The sequence below is a fragment of the Perognathus longimembris genome, chromosome 2 (genome assembly GCF_023159225.1).
Source record: "Perognathus longimembris pacificus isolate PPM17 chromosome 2, ASM2315922v1, whole genome shotgun sequence".
NCBI classification, from domain to species: domain Eukaryota; kingdom Metazoa; phylum Chordata; class Mammalia; order Rodentia; family Heteromyidae; genus Perognathus; species Perognathus longimembris.
The window spans coordinates 118,750,919-118,769,461 of NC_063162.1; the positions used below are offsets into that span (position 1 = coordinate 118,750,919).

General features: G+C 35.6%; 1 protein-coding gene across 1 annotated transcript in view; it reads right to left on the minus strand.

Moving 5' to 3' along the window:
* Window positions 1-1,017: 1,017 nt before the first annotated feature.
* LOC125347022 (serum paraoxonase/arylesterase 2) overlaps window positions 1,018-18,543 on the minus strand; it is a 32,669-nt gene continuing 15,143 nt past the window's right edge. The window contains exons 3-9 of the mRNA XM_048340059.1: window positions 13,758-13,813; window positions 9,299-9,464; window positions 8,630-8,756; window positions 5,942-6,142; window positions 3,110-3,191; window positions 2,267-2,395; window positions 1,018-1,647 (exon numbers count right to left, since the gene is read on the minus strand). Coding sequence (XP_048196016.1) covers window positions 1,489-1,647; window positions 2,267-2,395; window positions 3,110-3,191; window positions 5,942-6,142; window positions 8,630-8,756; window positions 9,299-9,464; window positions 13,758-13,813 — 920 coding nt within the window. The 3' untranslated portion in view covers window positions 1,018-1,488. The remainder of the gene's footprint in view (window positions 1,648-2,266; window positions 2,396-3,109; window positions 3,192-5,941; window positions 6,143-8,629; window positions 8,757-9,298; window positions 9,465-13,757; window positions 13,814-18,543) is intronic.

Genomic DNA, 18,543 nt, shown 5'->3' on the forward strand with positions numbered 1-18,543 from the left:
TATTCATAGAACTTTGCACTTAATAGTGTCTCAGTAAATTAGATTAGATGGGTGGATGTAAGATATGGTCTTGGGAGAAAGGGAGGTTAGATAAAAGAAAAGCAAATGGAGGTGACAAAATGGTAATAATTGTATGATGGGTTGAGCATACCTTTTCATTTTCCATATTAGCCTCACTTTACTTTTGTAATGTATGTTTAAAAACCATTATATGATTCAGAAAACTTCAGACTTTTAATCTTAAAAAAGAAACTATGAAAATATGGTACATTCATTAGTTCTATGGCAGTAGCTTATCTGGTGGTTAATGGCATCAGCTCTGGCATCAGAAATAGACATATATTCACCTCTTACTAGGTGGGTAACTGAATTTCTATGACATGTTAAGAGTGATATGTGTAACTACTTCTTCAAGGCTGCAATTAGAATGAAAAGAAATAATGAATGTAACATCATCTGTGCATCATTGGGCTTGTTGGAATTGACGTATTTGAATGATGATGACGATGATAAAGAACTAGAAAAAAGAATGAGAAGTGATGTGTTTTGATAAGTTACAATGGAAAGAAGAAACATAAAAAAGTCTTTCTCCAGTGATTAGGATGGTTTTATAGAGGTCAGTGAGTAAAAAACTCTGTGTGATTTAGGCCCCTTTGGCTCTCGACCTCACATTGATGCTGCTTAACCACAGGGCCTCAAACACCTGACTATACCTCTTCAAGCTTCCAGTCACAGTTCTGTTCATGTACAGACCAGGTGACCTTACAGACCCTATCTTTAATCTCCTTTGCACCTAAGGTGGGCATCCATTTAGGAAACAAATTTCTGGAACACTCCATAATAATTGAATATTTGGGTATTTATTTGTTTAATTTTTTTTTCCAAATGAAGGGATCCTGTACATATAGCTTTCAATAGGAGATATCACCAAGTTTGCCTATCTCAAAGAAACCCCAAAGAACAAGGCCACCTACCTGCCTTTGAACACATGCCTGGTGAATGAAACACAAATGAAACTCAAATTTCATTTAGTCTTTAATGTAACTCTAAATCTTTAATAGTAAACCAAGATGTAAGTATAAAACATCAAAACATGTTACACATCAGTAGTTTTGAACGCTCACAGTGGTCACAATGTAGGAACTGAGGTCACATTTACTCTATAAGAAACCATAATTCCCTCTCTTCCATGTTCTATAGCTGGAGGGACAAAGTGAGGTTTGTGTTGTACAAAGTGTATTCACCTTATAGGAAAGCATCTTTTTTTCTCTTTCCTGGGCTTAGCATTATGAAAATATATATTTATTTTCTTTTATGTTAAAGTGCTATAAGAACTAAAGGGGCTTTTCCTGACTTTGAAATCAATTTTACTATATGTAACATCCATTTCCAGGTCAATTTTGCTGGCTAAATTCCCACAGAATTAGAGATTTGTAGCAAATTAAATGTTAGGAAAAACTATTACACTGGTATACCAAAAAATACAATTTAGAGCTCACAAAACAAAGCTCTGTGGTATAAAGTACCTATGAGCAACTTCCCATCATATTCTGTTGCTACAGAACTTCCCTGGAGGACAGATCCATTGTTGGCATACACTGTGGTCACTGTAGGCTTCTCAGACAGAATGTTCTGGATGCGAAGAACCTGCCAGGAGATATAGAATGTTAATATAGAACCAGCTTCTACCCATGACTCTCAATCTCCAGTAATCTCCTGTCTTCTACAGTGACAGAGTGATTAAGAGGACATGCTGGTGGAAACAGCACTAACCAATCTTCTTAATGCTTAAATTAAAGTACTTTTCCCAACCTTCAAAGAAAGTGCTTTTTAAAACCATCTCCTTATGCCATGCCAACACAGGATTTAGTGTTATTACAGCAATTCAGCAGTGATAGAAATAGGTTCACACTAATGTGCCTACTTTCACACCATTTCAACATGAACAAAAATCCTGTCATGTGGTGAGTCGACAATAAGCCAGATATTTAAGAAGTTGCCAATATACCACACAAGAATGGCATGTGTCTTTATAAAAGTGCCTTTTGACTAGCTTCCACCATAATTTAATACATCAAAAGATTACTTTTTAAAAAAGCACTTCAACAATGTCACCTCCTGCCAATTATTGGCTTAAAGCAATTACAAACCACCCCATACAAGTTTACAGTATTATAACTAACAAATCATCCCAGTGACAGTTGATTGTATTCATAGTTCAAAAGGACTTGAATAATTAAAGTTGAACAACTGAAAATATAAAAACCTCTGAGGAAGGAGGGTTGTTCGGGTCATATACGAAGAGCTTCTGGCCATTTGGATGACAGCCTGCCCAGATGTCTCCCGAGGAAGGATCAACAGATAAATTATCCACCAGTGTGTCCAACTGTAGAACCTTACAAACGAGAAAGTGTCAATATCTAAGTTACAAGAGAAGCTTGATTAAAGCATTTACAGCCAACCTTTCCTGCTTCTGTGATTGTGGAGGAAATGACGCACATCCTCCTTCCACCCACCCTATTTCTTAAAATACATGTAATTAAACTGGTTTGGAGCCACTTGTCATCTTCTCTGAAAGTACAGGAGTTAAAGGTGATCATCAATTTCTCAAAAAAAAGAAGAGAATTCTTTTTCCCTCAAAAATGGTACAATGATCAGTTATCTCAAGTAACTCCATCAAAGCAAAATAGGAAATTCTTAATCAACCTAAAATATGTATTGTGGAGGGTGAAGCAAACAATAATGGTGTGGAACCCAATTCCTACCTTCATTTATTATTGAAAGAACTGACAACATGCATAAATCTTCATTTGAGAAGTCATCTATTAGTCTTTTCAATGGTGAAAATTCTTATTGGAATTCACAGTATGCCATCAATACTTCATGGAACGAGCCCTAAATCTGAAACACATATCACTCAACCTGCTACTGCATGTGATCACTGAGAACGGGAGACTTCTCATGTTGGAAGGAAGGAATAATGTAAAACACAGAAGAGCTACACTGGCATCTGGGTTCTGCTCTAAATGTGTCATTGTCACAACATGAAACAACTATGTAATTGCAATGTGTACTTCATTCATATCTATACACAAAGATAAATATATACCTTTAATTGAGTTAAATTCATAGAAGGCTGTTTTTCCAAAACATGAATTTCATGAGCCAATGTATCAGCAACATAGATATACCTTCACAGAAAAGATACACTAGTTAGAGCGCCTGTCAATATAAAGCTTCATTATACAGTAAAAATACATCTTAATAACCTGCCAAGAAATTAATCAATGATGTGCCCTCAAGGAATGCTTGATAAAGGTCAGTTTTTACTTTAAAAAGTAAGCTTTCAAAATCAATTCAGCAGTGCTCCAACAATCACAGTATTATTAAATTATTTTTCAATAAGTCTGAAAGGAAAAATAACACAGAACTTCAATTTGAAAATACAGTTCATGGTATTTGTCATTGAAATGACAATAAAAACAAATATTTGTTTTCCTAAGCAAAGCTTCTACATTCTACAACATGATTTGATATTTCTATCATTATATGCTATTAAATGCATTTTATTAAAATATGTGTAATAAAAGATTCATTAGTACATGGGAAATTTTAAGAGTGAGAGAGCAGTATTCATCACAACATGGATACACTCAAGGGGGACTGCAGAGGTAGAGAGAAACAGATACAGATTCAGCCTTTCTCCTCCAAAGTTTATAACGTGTTGGGAGACAGATTGGCTCATACACAAGAGAAACCTAAGGTAACATGACTGCTACCATGAGAAATAGTTCGTCTGAAGAAACTAGAGATAAGTTCAGTCTGAAGAAAGCTCTAATTCTTTAGTGGGCAGAGAGACTATCAAAACAAAGGGAAATCTGAACAAAAGACACTGCAACAGAGATTAGATCTGAGGGTTTTCAGGATGAAGATCTTCCCAGACAGTAGAAAACACTGGATTCAAGGAAAAGGAGCAAGAGCCAGAAAGGATGACTGTAAAATAGTAGGTTGGTTCTTTTTTTTTTTTTTTTTTTTTTTTTTTTTTGCCAGTCCTGGGGCTTGAACACAGGACCTGAGCACTATCCCCTGGCTTCTTTCTGCTCAAGGCTAGCACTCTACCTCTTGAGCCACAGTACCACTTCCGGCTTTTTGTGTTTATGTGGTGCTGAGGAATCCAACCCAGGGCTTTGTGCATGCTAGGCAAGCAGTCTACTGCTAAGCCACATTCCTAGCCAGAGTAAGTTGGTTCTTATAGGAAGTATGGAGAGAACAGGAAAGGAAGGATGAGGATCGTTAAGAGTCCTTTTTTGCCTTGATTTGATAAAACATTTGCATTCCACTGAATACTCAGAATGAAGGCACGGTATGATAATTGTCAGCTTAATTCAACAGTTACTGGCCATTTTCTTGGCACTGGTGCTTTGATTAGCATCAGCATCCAGACACGAAGATTAAGCCCCCACGTTTAGAATCCTTCATTAAAGATGATTCATAAAGGATCATAGGAAAACCATGTAAGCCAAAGGGCAAAAGACAGAGGTAGGCTGAAAATATGTTGGAACTCATTCGCTAGCTGGAGAGGATGACTACTTAAACTAGCGAATGCCCATGGGACATGACAGGTAAAGAGGGAACAAGGGAAACAAGACAATTTGCTCACAGAGTGGATAGTGGAAGTAGTTAGAAATATGCTCTCTATCCATTATTAAAGATAAATTCTCTATCCATTATAATTTTTATTTTTAGCCTGGGTGTCTGGAAAGTTTTACTTTCATGATGGAAATATAAAAGGTAAGGAGAAAAGCATTTGGCTGGAAAAGGTGGACCATATCAGTTAGTGCCAATTTAAGTAAAATAACTCTATAATCATTTTCTGTAATCTGAAGGAAAGAAGGAGTTCACTGCAAAAAAAAAAAAAAATAAGAACATTTAGTTGTCAAGGAATGCTACATTTATTTCCTGTCTTCATTTAAGTTGTCCAATGAACTAAGGCAGTAGAAGAGAATGTTAATAAAGAATTTAATATCCTCTCCTATATCTTGTGGTTATGCATATTGATTGAAATAAGAAGAGAATTTCTGCAAGACTACTTGGCATTACTTATAAAGCTAACATATAAAGGGTTTGCACTGAGCAAGTATTTCTAATTTTAGAGGTCTATCCTATAGAGATACTTACATAAATGGGCAAAGAGATGGGGTTCGTAATACCATTTACTCAGAATCCTATCTACAAATTGAACTTAGGTCTGTAGGAGTCCAAAATCTGCAAATTTAACTATTTTTGTTTTGTTTTTGTGTTTTTACAACGATAATGTTTTAATTTAATTGATACTGTTTGAGCCATGCCTACAGCCCCTGAATACCAAATTAAAAAATTTTTACTTTAAAAATAACTGGATAAGTCTTGATAGGAAATGATAACTATAAAAGTGTTTTATTCAGAAAAAAAAGTTACACATCCATCAATAGTGAAGAAGTTAAATCAGTTTAGCATCATCCATATAATGGAAAATAGTATGTAGTCAATAAACAAAACATTTTGCTTTAAAAGATGACAGCTACCTGATACTTCAATATAAATATACATATATTCAATCCCATTTTATTAAAATTTACATTTATAAAAATGAACTTTATAACATACAATTGTATATAATTGTATGTGCTATGTATTATATATCATATATAGTATATAATTGTATATATTACATAGTATATATAACCTTATATATTATGTAATTAAATGCTTATATAGTATCTGTACATATATAATCACATATTGTATGTAAATATATCTACTATGCATATATGAAATTATATGGACAGGTCAGAAAAGCTATTTTCAAATTTTAAAACTTAAAAATACCCAACATGAAAGTAAAGAATTTGGCCATCACCACAATTTAGGGTTAAAGGAGATATTCTGTAAAGTAGCATACTTTTTATCAGGTGAAATACTGATCCCATTTGCTGAATCAAATCCTTCTGCTACTAGTTTAACTTCATTAGGGCTATAGTAAATAACATTAGCCCAGCGTAAATTCAAATAAGTTTCCAAATACTTTAAGAAAGGATCAGAGAAATAGTGATCATTGGTAGCATAGAAATGTGCTGGTCCAACGGCTATGATATCATTCACACTGAAAGACAAAAACATATGAGAGAAAATAAAAAGCCTTATTGGTCTTCATACTGAAGCTTTGATTTAAGTACTTGCAGGATTTATACAACACATGTTTTATACTTTAGGTATGAGTTTGTTTCCAAGAAAAGTGAGCTAAAAATCACATGACTATAGTATATGCAATATTCAACAATATTATTTCCAAGAGGAGAGTTTTGTGTGGTACCAGGTAACTTGAAGAGAAGTCATTTAGCAATTACAGCAGGATGCTTATTCAATAAATGGTCTAGTCAGATGTGGTGGCACACACCTGTAATTCTAGCATTTAGGAAGTTGAAGTAGTACGATCAAAAGTTTGAGGTCAAGCTGGGCTATAGAGAGAGATGATACTGAAAGAAAGTAAAAGAAAAATAAAGGAAGAAAAGAAGAGAAAGACAGACAGACAGACAGACAGAACTTGGTGCCATGTGGCATTTTGTGGGTTTTCATTCTTTTTTTTTTTTACATAAGCAATGTAGGGTTAACAATTGTACATCAGAACAGAGATGTCAGGTAATATAGAACCTGTCTCCCTGTCAGCAACATTTACCTGACCCCCATTGCTCAGCTGCTGTATTTTCCTCAGTCCTTTGCTTAGTTATTAGTCAAACTAAGCTTGACTGTTCAATTTCTACCTGCCTCACAAAGCCGACATGCTGAGAATGAACAGACCCTCAATAAACACTTGCGAAGAGATGAATGATGAAATTGCTGTAGTACAATACTTCAGGTGAGAGATTGATATGCTAAAAACAATTACATTTTTAAAACCAGTTAGACAAGGGTGTTATTAAATTTAAATTCCAATTATCCTATGCAAAAAGTTCTGAAAGAACTGCTTTCTCCTTTGTCAAATGAAAAATACTGAGCTACAGACCTACATGGAAGGTGGGTCTCTCTGTCTCTCTCATTTTTTTTCTTAGAAAGCTCTGTCATTCAGGCAGAGGCTGCTTGGATGGTATTGATATTCCTATTTATTATGAAGTACATTTTGGGAAAGAATGATTGGAGAAGTTACATGCTAATGTCCTAGATAGGGAAATAGAAATTAAAAAACATCCATCAAATTTAAACTAGAAGCAGTAGGCTAATGGCAGCTGAGCTGGGAGGGTACGTGCAATTCTTTTTTATCTGTTCTTGAGTTACCAGTGACCCATTTGCACCTTGAATGCCTCAATTTCTGGATGATCTTAAGCTCAGACCCACCACTATGCCTAGCTAACTCCATGAGTACATTTGTATCAAAATCCTGTGGGGGAAAAAAAACCCCTATAAATACTTCCGCGGTAAATATTTGAGCACTGGGGCATCTTCAGTGGGATGATAATGGAGAAAATAGTGAGGTCTGTCTTCTACTCTCAGGAGAAGTTTGAAGGGCATAGTTGTATAGTCCAAAATATTTCATCTTTCTTAAGGGAGTATAAATAAATGCTGATTATTATTATAAAGAGTGACATTAACTTTCATGTGCCATACTCTCCCTGATTTACAAGGAAACTGTATATGTATGTATTGCAAATTATATATATGTATGTGTGTGTGTGTGTGTGTGTGTGTGTGTGTGTGTGTGTATGGGGGGGAGAGAGAGAAAGAGATTGTATAGTTTGAGTGTCCCTTTGGGACCAGAATTACTTCTGATTTTTCTATTTTAGAATATTTGCATGTCCATGATGTACATAACCATACTAATCTTGCAAATGAGACACAAACCTAACCATGGAATGTGTGTTTCCTGTTTAATTTACAGACATACTTGGCAACTTAAAAAAAATAATTTGGCGGTATTGGGGCTTCAAACTCAGGATCCCATTCTTATTAGGCAGGTTATGCCTTCAATTTATTTTATTTTATTATTATTGAATATTATCATTGAATTTGTTTGTAGAGTCTTGTCTTCTTTTTTCCTGAGGCCATGATCCTCCTGTCTATGCCTCCCAAGTACCTGGAATTACAGGTGTGAGCCACTGTGCATGGTCTGCTGTAAGTAATTTTATACTATATTTTTAAAAAACTCATGCCCAGAACTAAATTTTGTGCTGTGAAGATTCCCACTTGGCATCATTTTGGTACTCAGAAAGTTTCAGACTATGGAGCCTTCTAGATTTGAGGTTTTAAGGATACAAATGCTTATAAAAATCCATACAAATATCCACATTGATACAGATACACACACATATAAACTTGTTACCTAAACATAATATATACCATATGTTCTATAAACATATAGTTATATAATGTGATTACATTTTATAATATATACTGTAATATAATATATCATGTATTAGGTATTTTTCTATGATCTATGTACTTATGTATCTATGTATCATCTATCTATCTATCTATCTATCTATCTATCTATCTATCTATCTATCAGATTTTACAAAAAAATAAGAGAATCACCCATACTGAGGAATGTTTGGAAATGCTAGAGATAAACTGGAGGATGAATTAAAGGAGAAATTACCTTGGAAGAAGCTCATGTTTGATTGTTTTCAGATGCAACAGAGAATTTTCTTCTTCTTCAAACTTAAAAATTTCCACTGTATTCTTGAAGTCCGGATGGTTTACAACAAAGAGATAAACTGTGTCATCTAAAGGGTTGAAAGAAGAGAGTTAATTTACAACACATAACCATAGGACAGACACATAACCATAGGGCAGACACTGACATTTAAATACCACAGGCAAGGAAAGGTTGACTATACAAGCTGTATGACAACATAACAAGTCAGTCTTCCTGGTTTTGCCCATCACTGTCTGTCTGCTGTTAGTTCTGATCATTGGTCCCTTGACCTTTAAGAAAGAGTGCCTCCCACTCCATATACATAATTCATGCATAATCTGTTTAGACATTAATTCTGAAATACAGCTCTTTTAAATACAATAATCACAGGTATGTGAAAAGGTTAAGAAATTTAAACATTCTTTTAGGTGTTAACTGTTAGAAATTTCAAAGTAATATAACTTCCTGCCAGCAGAAGAGGCAAGTAGACAAGTTGTTGGTATGAAAAATACAAAAATAATGCATGAGAGGATGGTCCTTCTTTCCTATTAATAAGACTCAAACCTGCTTTTCACAGTCATTTGTGAACCACTGCATGATTCCTAACATGGGTAGCTCATCAGCTCTTACCATTGTCTATGAAAGTGCTGATGCCATGAGGATTAAATGAAGCTAAGTCAAATCCTCGGCTGATTCTTAACTCCAGTGCCCTCGGTTTTTCTTCTTGTAGATCCATCATTAGTATGCCTCCAGGCTTATCCGGTGCAAAGCTGTGGAGCCCTGGAAATTTTAGACCCTTTCCAAAAACAGCGAAAAAAGTTAACTACAAAGGCTTAAGTATTTTTATGCACTGAAGTGGGAACTACACATGAATGATAAGTAGAGACTCTGGTTCAAGGTGATGGCATAAAGCCATAAACACAAAAGAAATGGAGCTACAAAACAATAGAAGAAATTATAATTGAGAGCTGAAAAGTTGAAAGCTGAACAATAACGGATTTTGTTGAGCTGAGTCAGAAGAGTAGGGATTTATTCTTTTCAAGGTCTACAGAGGATAAGTGGATTCCCAGACTCCAGGCAGAGTGTAGGGACAAGCAGAAGTTTGCATATTAACTTGAGACACCCTCAAATCCAGAGACTACACTCAACTGTCATGACTCCCTTCCTAGTCTCACATCACACCTCCACTCCATCAGCAAACCCTGCTGACTTAACATTTGAAAATACATACCTTCCTAAGGATGTGAACTGTTCTCACTCCTTTTTCTATGGCTGCTCTGGTCCACTTCTCTACCATAACTATAACAATAGCCTCCATCTTGGCCTTTCTACTTCTATACTTAATCCTCATCAGCACTTCTCATCTCAGCTTCCAGATTACATGAGATGATGTCACACCTCTGATCAAAAGTTTCTAATGGCTTCTCATCTCCCTGAGGTTACAAGTAGAAATTCTTAGGATAGGTTGATGACTCTATATAATTGGCCCTTCTCACCTCTTCCATCACCTGTGATCCTTGCTTCTTCAGTCCCCTTGGCCATCTAGACTCCAATAAGTCAGTATGTTCTCCCTCAGGGCGTACATTCTTTGTTTTTTCTGTCTAGGAATGCTTCTCTCAGCCTCTACACAGAGGATTCTTTCCCTCTTTCTCTTTCCTCATTTGCTTTGCTTCATTTTCTTCTTTGGCATTTGACATATGTATACAACAGCTTCAGGTATGTTGTACTATGGGGTTAAGACAAATGCAAACAAGCTAGTGAGGCAGTCCTTATTTCCAGCATAGCTGGTCTGCTCCCTTCTCAGGGCCATGCATGTGCTACTCCTCTGACCTGCAAGTCTGTTCCTGCAAAATCAGCAAAATTGATGTCTCTTCTGACATATGGACAATGTCCCTTCTCAGAGACCTCATCTGTATCTTCTTCCAAAAAGCATCACGAAACCACCCTCCCCACAGCCACCACTCTCCACTGCCCTGCTTCACATAATGTTTGATTAATGCACTGTTACCCTCAGACCCATATTCATGGGATCCAATGGGATCCAAGCTTAAGACTGTCATGTTCATTCCTTTCTATCCCCCAGTGCCTTGGTGACTGGCAAATCATTCATCCTTTCTCACTTATTTGTAATGTCCCTGATGTACATTTTCACGTGGGTGTTAGAAAACTCTATTTTGTTCTTTTGATATCTCATACCAATTTCAGTGGCAATATAATGTTTTTAAATTACTATAGCTTTTTAAACATGCGTATATATTACATATAGATGGGTGATTAAATTGCCATCATGAATGAAACATTATTATCATAACATTTTCTACTTGTTTTTTTTTTCTTCTAGCACATGGAAAAACCATAGCATTTTTGTAGGTTCATTTTGCACCCAACCAAATCACTAAACTCTCCTTTTAACTCTGATTGATAGCTGAAACTTTGGGTTATGTAAAAAGCAACAAAAACAACAGAATCCATTATCTTATAATAATGGCACTTTTGTCTTTTTTTCTTCCATTTCATATTTCTTATTCCTACTTGTTAGGTTATTATAAACTTTAATAGATTACTGATGGAGGTTTTGGTAGTGGGCATTTTCTTCCCGTTCTGCATGTTAATGGGAATATAGCTAATGTTTCACCGTTAAAACTGAAGCATACTCTTGGTTTCTGAGAATTTTCCTTCTATTTCTAGTTCACTTGGAGCTATTAATCAGGAAAGAGTACTGCATTTTATTTAATGATCTTTTGGCACTCCTGAGGATGGTCTAGGTCTTTTCCTTTTTAAAAATCAGTTATTCAATAAATTATCCAGCTATCTATAAAATGCTGATTCATCATTACTGGGGGCAGTAAATTTTACTGGAATGCAATGCTTCATGAAGTCCACTAATACAATGTCACTACATTTTATACAAATTTAAAGATATAATAGAAAAAGAAGACTCACTTCATGCACAAAATTTGACATGATACAATCCTTCTAGTTAAAACACAAAAACACAACAAAATCATGTGTCTACAATTGCATATGTTTAAAGCTGGCAAGCCCAGTAAGTAGAAGATACTGGAATTATATGTCTGCTACTTTAGCTGTTAATAAACACCATTCTTTATTGATGCCTCCAAGAACACCATGGCTTCTTTGCTCAGGAGATGCTAGCAGATAGGATAATTGCTCATAGTTATTTTAATATTTCCTATTATTTCATTATATTTCCTTATTTAAACATTTTATTTTAGTTTTAACTTGTGATAAAATAAAATAACATAAAAGTTGTCATCATTACCATTCTGAAGTATACAGTTCAGTAGTGCTCATAAATTATATTCACCTAGTTGTTTAAATCCTTTCTATATTCTACTCTGTGTCATCCAATCCCTCATCAAGTATGATGTTAAGTTTTGAGATGCCCTGCAAATCTATACCTGTGGAATAGTATGGTACAGGTGAGCTAAGATGTTAAGAAGAGAAACAAGTTCTTCCACAAAATTATTCATATATAATTGATTCATTTAGCTAGGAAGCACATACTGGGAGTGTTAGAGAGAATGCCCAGTGAATGAAAAACATCAGTAAAGAGGCAAAGCTTCTAAATTTGAAAGAAAACAAGACCTTCCTCCAAACCAGTCATATAACCAAGGACAGATAACAGAAAATAAGCAGAAAACCCCTGTTGATGTGGATAAACATGTCTTTAATGTGCCACTCAGCTAAAATGACTATAGATTCTTGTGTCAGAAAATCTGATTCCTTATCATTCACATTTATTCCTAGGGGTGAAAAGTTTTGAAATAGTTAAGTGTTGAATTACATAAATCGACAATAACATGCCCTTAAAAAACAACAAACAATAAAACTCCTTTCTAATTGATCAAGCATTTTTGCATCTATAATAATTGTGACTAGAGCCAGTGTTTCTCTTCCTCCCTATCCATAAACCTATACACTGGCATGTGATTCTTAGCCAAGTCCTGTTATAAAAAGTGCTTGATTCATTTTAAGTAGGCCATTAAAACTAGTTTGAAACTGGGTATCTACTTAGCCATGTTATTTCTTTGGCTCTCAGTAGTAATAACGAGCTGCTCACAGTCTTTCATATACAAACTGTCAGGGACCAGAGGAGGGTTCCAACCTCATTCTCTTCTAAGCTGCGTTCTCTCGCCTTTCTTATAAGTCTGACAACTATTTTATTAGTGTTGCAGCTCTCTTCTGAAGTATCTCCAAGCTTTTTACATCCCTCTTGATCTCACAGCCTGAAAATAAATGGATATAGAGAGGGAGCCATTGGAGTAAGGTGTTTCTTCAAATCAAACTGGCCCCCATGAAGATGCAAAAGATTCTTATTTATGTTAAAGTCAAGGAAATGGAGGTCAGAAACCCTCATCTGCCTACTTGTTGTGCTCAATTAGAATGAGTATTGGTCCAGCACACATCCTACACATCAATCAGTTTTAACATCTTTCTATGGCATCCTCAGAAGAGATACTGTTTTTCAGCCTGGAAGAATTAAAATAAGAAATAAGAGCATAAATAGACTTGGTTAATAACTTTCCATGTGTGATATGCTATTCAGTGAAAAAAAGGAAGAAAAAGTATCAGCCTTGGTTTGAGAATGTTGGGTATATTATTTGAAATAAATAACAGACTTGAATATATAAAATTCAATATGTATAAATCTGAATATGTAATGGGAAGAAGACTGGAGGCAGTATTTAAAATAGCATAGTGGTGGTATCTCGTGTTCACAATAATATCTCAAATATCTTTTTAAATCATGTATTTCTTTAAGAAAATGACACATTCTTAAAAACACAGATTGCATTCCAGTCCCAGATGATGAGGAAGTGAAGAATACTCAATCAACTGGTAAAGACTGTATGTTTAGAAAAGATTACAGAACTTTCTAAGACCTAGTTTGACCCATCTTCCCCCCACCAAGTTGTTTTACAGAGTAAAGAACTTAAAGGTAAGAGTGCAACAAAAAATAAAAAACACCAACAAAAACAAGAAACAAACAACAACAATAACAAAAACAACCATTCTTGTGTCTCCTCTACTGTTTGGGGGGAGGGGGGAAGATGATAGTACTCACCACACTAAAGAAAGCCAGACCATTGGGAAGAATGTCAATGTCTTCAGCGCCAGCTTCTGTAAGTTCAAGGAGTAGGTAAATGTCATTTTCAAATTCTGTTACTTGTTAAAGATAGAATAACTGGGACTTGGTTCACTTTATAAGAGTGTCTGTATCTTTAGGGATGGTTCCAATCATTTTTTCCAAAGCACTGTTGTCTGTAATAAACGTCAGTCTAAGCACTTTCCTAGAGTGAACTTCTGACATTAAATGTGAGATATTTTATGTTTACTCAAATCAAAGTCAAGTTATCACCACATTTCCAGCTACGATACAGAAAAAGTTGACATCTGTACACTTTTATGATAAACATCCAGATGTCTGTATAAAAGTAATTGACATCAGGGGAATATTACGTTCAGAAGGAAGGGCTCATAGTCACTTAACCATGCAAATATCCTTGTCTTCTCTGCTCACTCAATCTGAAGCAAAAAGACATTGCTCTCATTAAACAGAGAGAAAACACCTGGGATTACTTATTCCCTCTTTAAAAAAAAATGCCTACTTGCTCTCACAAGCAAAGGAAGTTTACTATTTACTCTTGAAATTTAGGCTTTAACTTATATGAAAAACTAGCAAAAGAAAATTAATGAAGAATACCATGCACTTAAGCCAGCTGAAGCTGACAACTCCCATCTCTCAGGCAGGCTACAATTACTATTGATTGATTGTTGATTGTCTGCACCATACTCCACATAGTACAGCAAATAATTAGAAATAAAACTTTCCCAATGGACTACTTGTATAAATTCTACACAGAGATAATAGACCCAAACACAGAAAAGAGGAATAAAATGTCCTAGATCAAGTCAAATCATGACACTTTCTTTGAGTCTACAAAATCCAATCTTCCATTTTAAGACCCTTCTGAAAGGATTTCTCCAAGATTATTTCTAGACTGCACAACCAAACAGCATCTATCTAACCAGCGATTTTGGTTTTGATTCATGAGATTGCATTTAGTCAGTTGGTTCCGATATTGTTGCTCTACTACAAAGCAGGAAGCAACCCAAAATCATGCCACAAACATTACCTTATAAAGATGAAGCATATTTCTTCCTGCTCCTCAGAGACAAGATAGATATAAAAAAAAAAAGCTTAAGCTCCATATAGTGGAGAGGATCAGTGGATCTCCGAAAACCACAAATGGGCTTCAATGAGTCTTCAACTGCTGGTTAAAACAAAGTAAAAATATCCAGACCTAGGGCTGTGAATGTAGCTTAGTGGTAGAGTGCTTGCCTAGCATGCATGAAGCCCTGGGTTCGATTCCTCATCATCACAGAAACAGAAAAAAAAAGCCAAAAGTGGTGGTGTGGCTCAAGAGGTAGAGTGCTAGCCTTGAGCAAAAAGAAGCCAGGGACAGTACTCAGGCCCTGAGTTCAAGCCCCAGGACTGGCAAAAAAAAAAAATGTATATATATATATATATATATATATATATATATATATATATATATCCATACCTATTCATTGCAAAAATGGTTCTTTATATATGAGCTACATACATATGTGCACAGACACAATTTCAATCCAAGTTTTCTAAACAACAAGTCATTTGTCAGTTAATAAAATGTATCTTTCCTGAGAAACTATTTAGGAAATTTTAACTTTATTGTGTACATACTTACACACATGAAAATGATAATAGAAAATATTTAAAATGCTTCCTCAGTTAGAATTATGAATGATTTTAACTTTCTTGTGTGTGCATGCATGCGCACTATTAATGGCACTTGAACTCAAGGCCTAGGATATATCCCTGGCTCAAGTGGCAGAGTGCTAGCCTTGAGCAAGAAGAAGCCAGGGACAGTGCTCAGGCCCTGAGTCCAAGCCCCAGGACTGGCAAAAAAAAAAAAGATTTCTGTAAGCTAGGGTGTAGCTGATGATAGTACATGCTGGGAATGTATAAGATCCTGTTCAATCCTCAACAAAAAAATAATTAAAATAATAAAAATATTTCCTACAAGTAATATTATTTTAACAATCAAGAAAAAGCTCATGTTTTTAAAAGATAATTTCATTTCCTTTCACTCATATTGTAACTTCTGTTTAATTCCACTGCTTCATTATAATAAGTAAAATGAGTTTTATCTGTAACTTACATTGGAATATTTTCTAGATCTATTCACCCATTTTCATTTGTATAGTCTCTACCACAGCAGTAAGTTATCATATCACATCTTATATCACAGCAGTCACTTCCGGGGAAGCACTTTTCTCCTCCAACTTAATACGAATATTAGTAGTAAGAGCTCTGTCTAGACTAACTGGATCCCAAGTACCAAGCAATTCGTCAGTACTTTGAATACATACTTCATTCCTCATAACACTAACAGACAATATTATTATATCATATTTTACGTAGAACATATTTTAGGTAGAATATAGAGCAAAACAATCACAAACTGGACATCTTGATTCAATTTATTTATTTTGACCCAAAGCAACCTGACATTTAATGTATATTCTCTGTCAGAACTATCTCCTGGCTCACCTCCAAACACACACACTCATTTTGTAAATTCAACTGTGGTCTATTCTGTTGGCTTCCCCCCTCCACCCACTAAATGTGTTCTTCCATAGTTCTTACCAAAATGGTCACCAATCCATATGCATGTACTTTTCTTCAAAACAAAACAAAACAAAACAAAAACTACAACAAGGGCTGGGGATATAGCCTAGTGGCAAGAGTGCCTGCCACGGATACACGAGGCCCTAGGTTCGATTCCCCAGGACCACATATACAGAAAACGGCCAGAAGCGGCGCTGTGGCTCAAGTGGCAGAGTGCTAGCCTTGAGCGGGAAAAAGCCAGGGACAGTGCTCAGGCCCTGAGTCCAAGGCCCAGGACTGGCAAAAAAAAAAAACTACAACAAAACCCAGCCTTCCAGAACCTTTTCTCCGGGCAGTCTTGTAACTCTTGTAACTTCACATTTCTAATTTTGACCCTTATTATCATAATATCTGCAATAATCTGTGTCAGAATCAAACCACTGTTTCTCAGTTTACCAGAGTCCCTGGTACATGGTGGTATAGCTCCCATCCTTTCTCGCTGATGGATGGTGCCCATGTGTCTAAGTTCAGGACAATGGGATAAGAGAGTACAAGATGCATGTAACTCTTGGCTAAAAGCAGATAAAAATATTGCAGTATATTGTCTCTTGCCCCTTCCTGCTAAGAAATGGAGCACAGTGAGTTTTAGTTTCCGGTCAAGATGGAAGCAATACGTTGAAGATAGTTACTTCAGTCTGTTTCTAATGTCATAGACCCACTGTCACGTAACAACTCTGTGCAATTTGCTTATTAATGGAGTGCTAGACAAGAAAAATAAAATGAATTCTGTCTTCTCTAAACTGCTGTAACTTTATCATACCAAATTAGCCCTGGCCAAATGCAATAGAGTATGTAGTATGCCTTGCAGCCTCTGACTTTTGAGGTTGTTGATTCATTATCTTCACATACCACCCTGGGGAAAGAGACTATATAGAAATACGAATTGCAAGTTTACTTAGTTTCTCTACATTTCAAGTCCTTACCTGTTATAACAAAGAAAAAAAAACAGAAATTAGATACCTGTATCTGTATCTCACCATGGTTTGGGTAGAAATTTCATTTGTTTGCCTCTTTGATTTCCAAATGATATAGAGTTATTGATGATAAGGTTAACCAACTTTAGTGCTTGAACACTTAAAATCTGATTTTGTAAACACTTAGTATTTAGTGAGTAGGCAAAACAAAAATTTGATTACATGTGTCTCCCAAGTTAACTAACAGTTTTATGTACAATCTACTCAAAACTGTATTTTGTGTAGACTCTAAATGCCAAACATTTCAAAAATGACATTTAAAAATGTTTATGCTAATTCAAAATATGTGGTACCTATACACAGTAGAATTTTACTCACCCACTGGAAAGAATAATATTATATCATTTGCAGGGAAATGGATGGGCCTAGGATAATTCATGCTAAGTGAGGTAAGCCAACCTCACAGACACAAATGGTGCATATTTTCTCTCATATGCTGAAGCTAGATCTAAAATAGGACAGGATAAATTATACAGGACTCTAGTCATTCACACATAATGAGCCCAATGGAGGATAATTTTAGGAGAGGAACACAAAGGTACAATGCCTATGTGCATCTGATTATATAAAATAATATTTATCAAAAGGAACTCCAAGAATGAAAACAAGAGGTTATTTCTTTTGTCACTGTTCTTTTCCTTTCATTTTCTTTGTTCATTTGTCTGTCTTTGGGAGGATAATGGAGGCACAGAAGGGTGAACAAATGCAGCAGTGATACTCACTAGACACTATGCTGAAAATAAGTTATACCACTATTAGGTAGGTACAGGAGAGAAAAACTGGGAGAGAGGGAGGGGAGGATGACACTGTCCAAAAAGAAATATACTCTTTACCTGACTTATGTAACTGTAACCCCTCTGTATATCACCTTTTTAATAACAATTGAAAGTGTGTGTTTAAAAAAAAAAAAAGCTAAAGACTGAGCCCAGCATTGGTGGCTCATACCTACTATCCTAGCTACTCAAGAGGCTGAGATCTGAGGATTATGGTCTGAAGCTAGTTTGGGCAGCAAAGTCCTTAAGACTTTTATCTCTAATAAACTACTCAGAAAAAGCCAGAAGTGGTACTGTGGCTCAAGTGGCAGAGGACTAGACTTGAGCACAAAGAGGTTCAGGGAAAATACCTATGCCCTGAATTTAAGGCCCAGATTGGGGCGGAAGGAA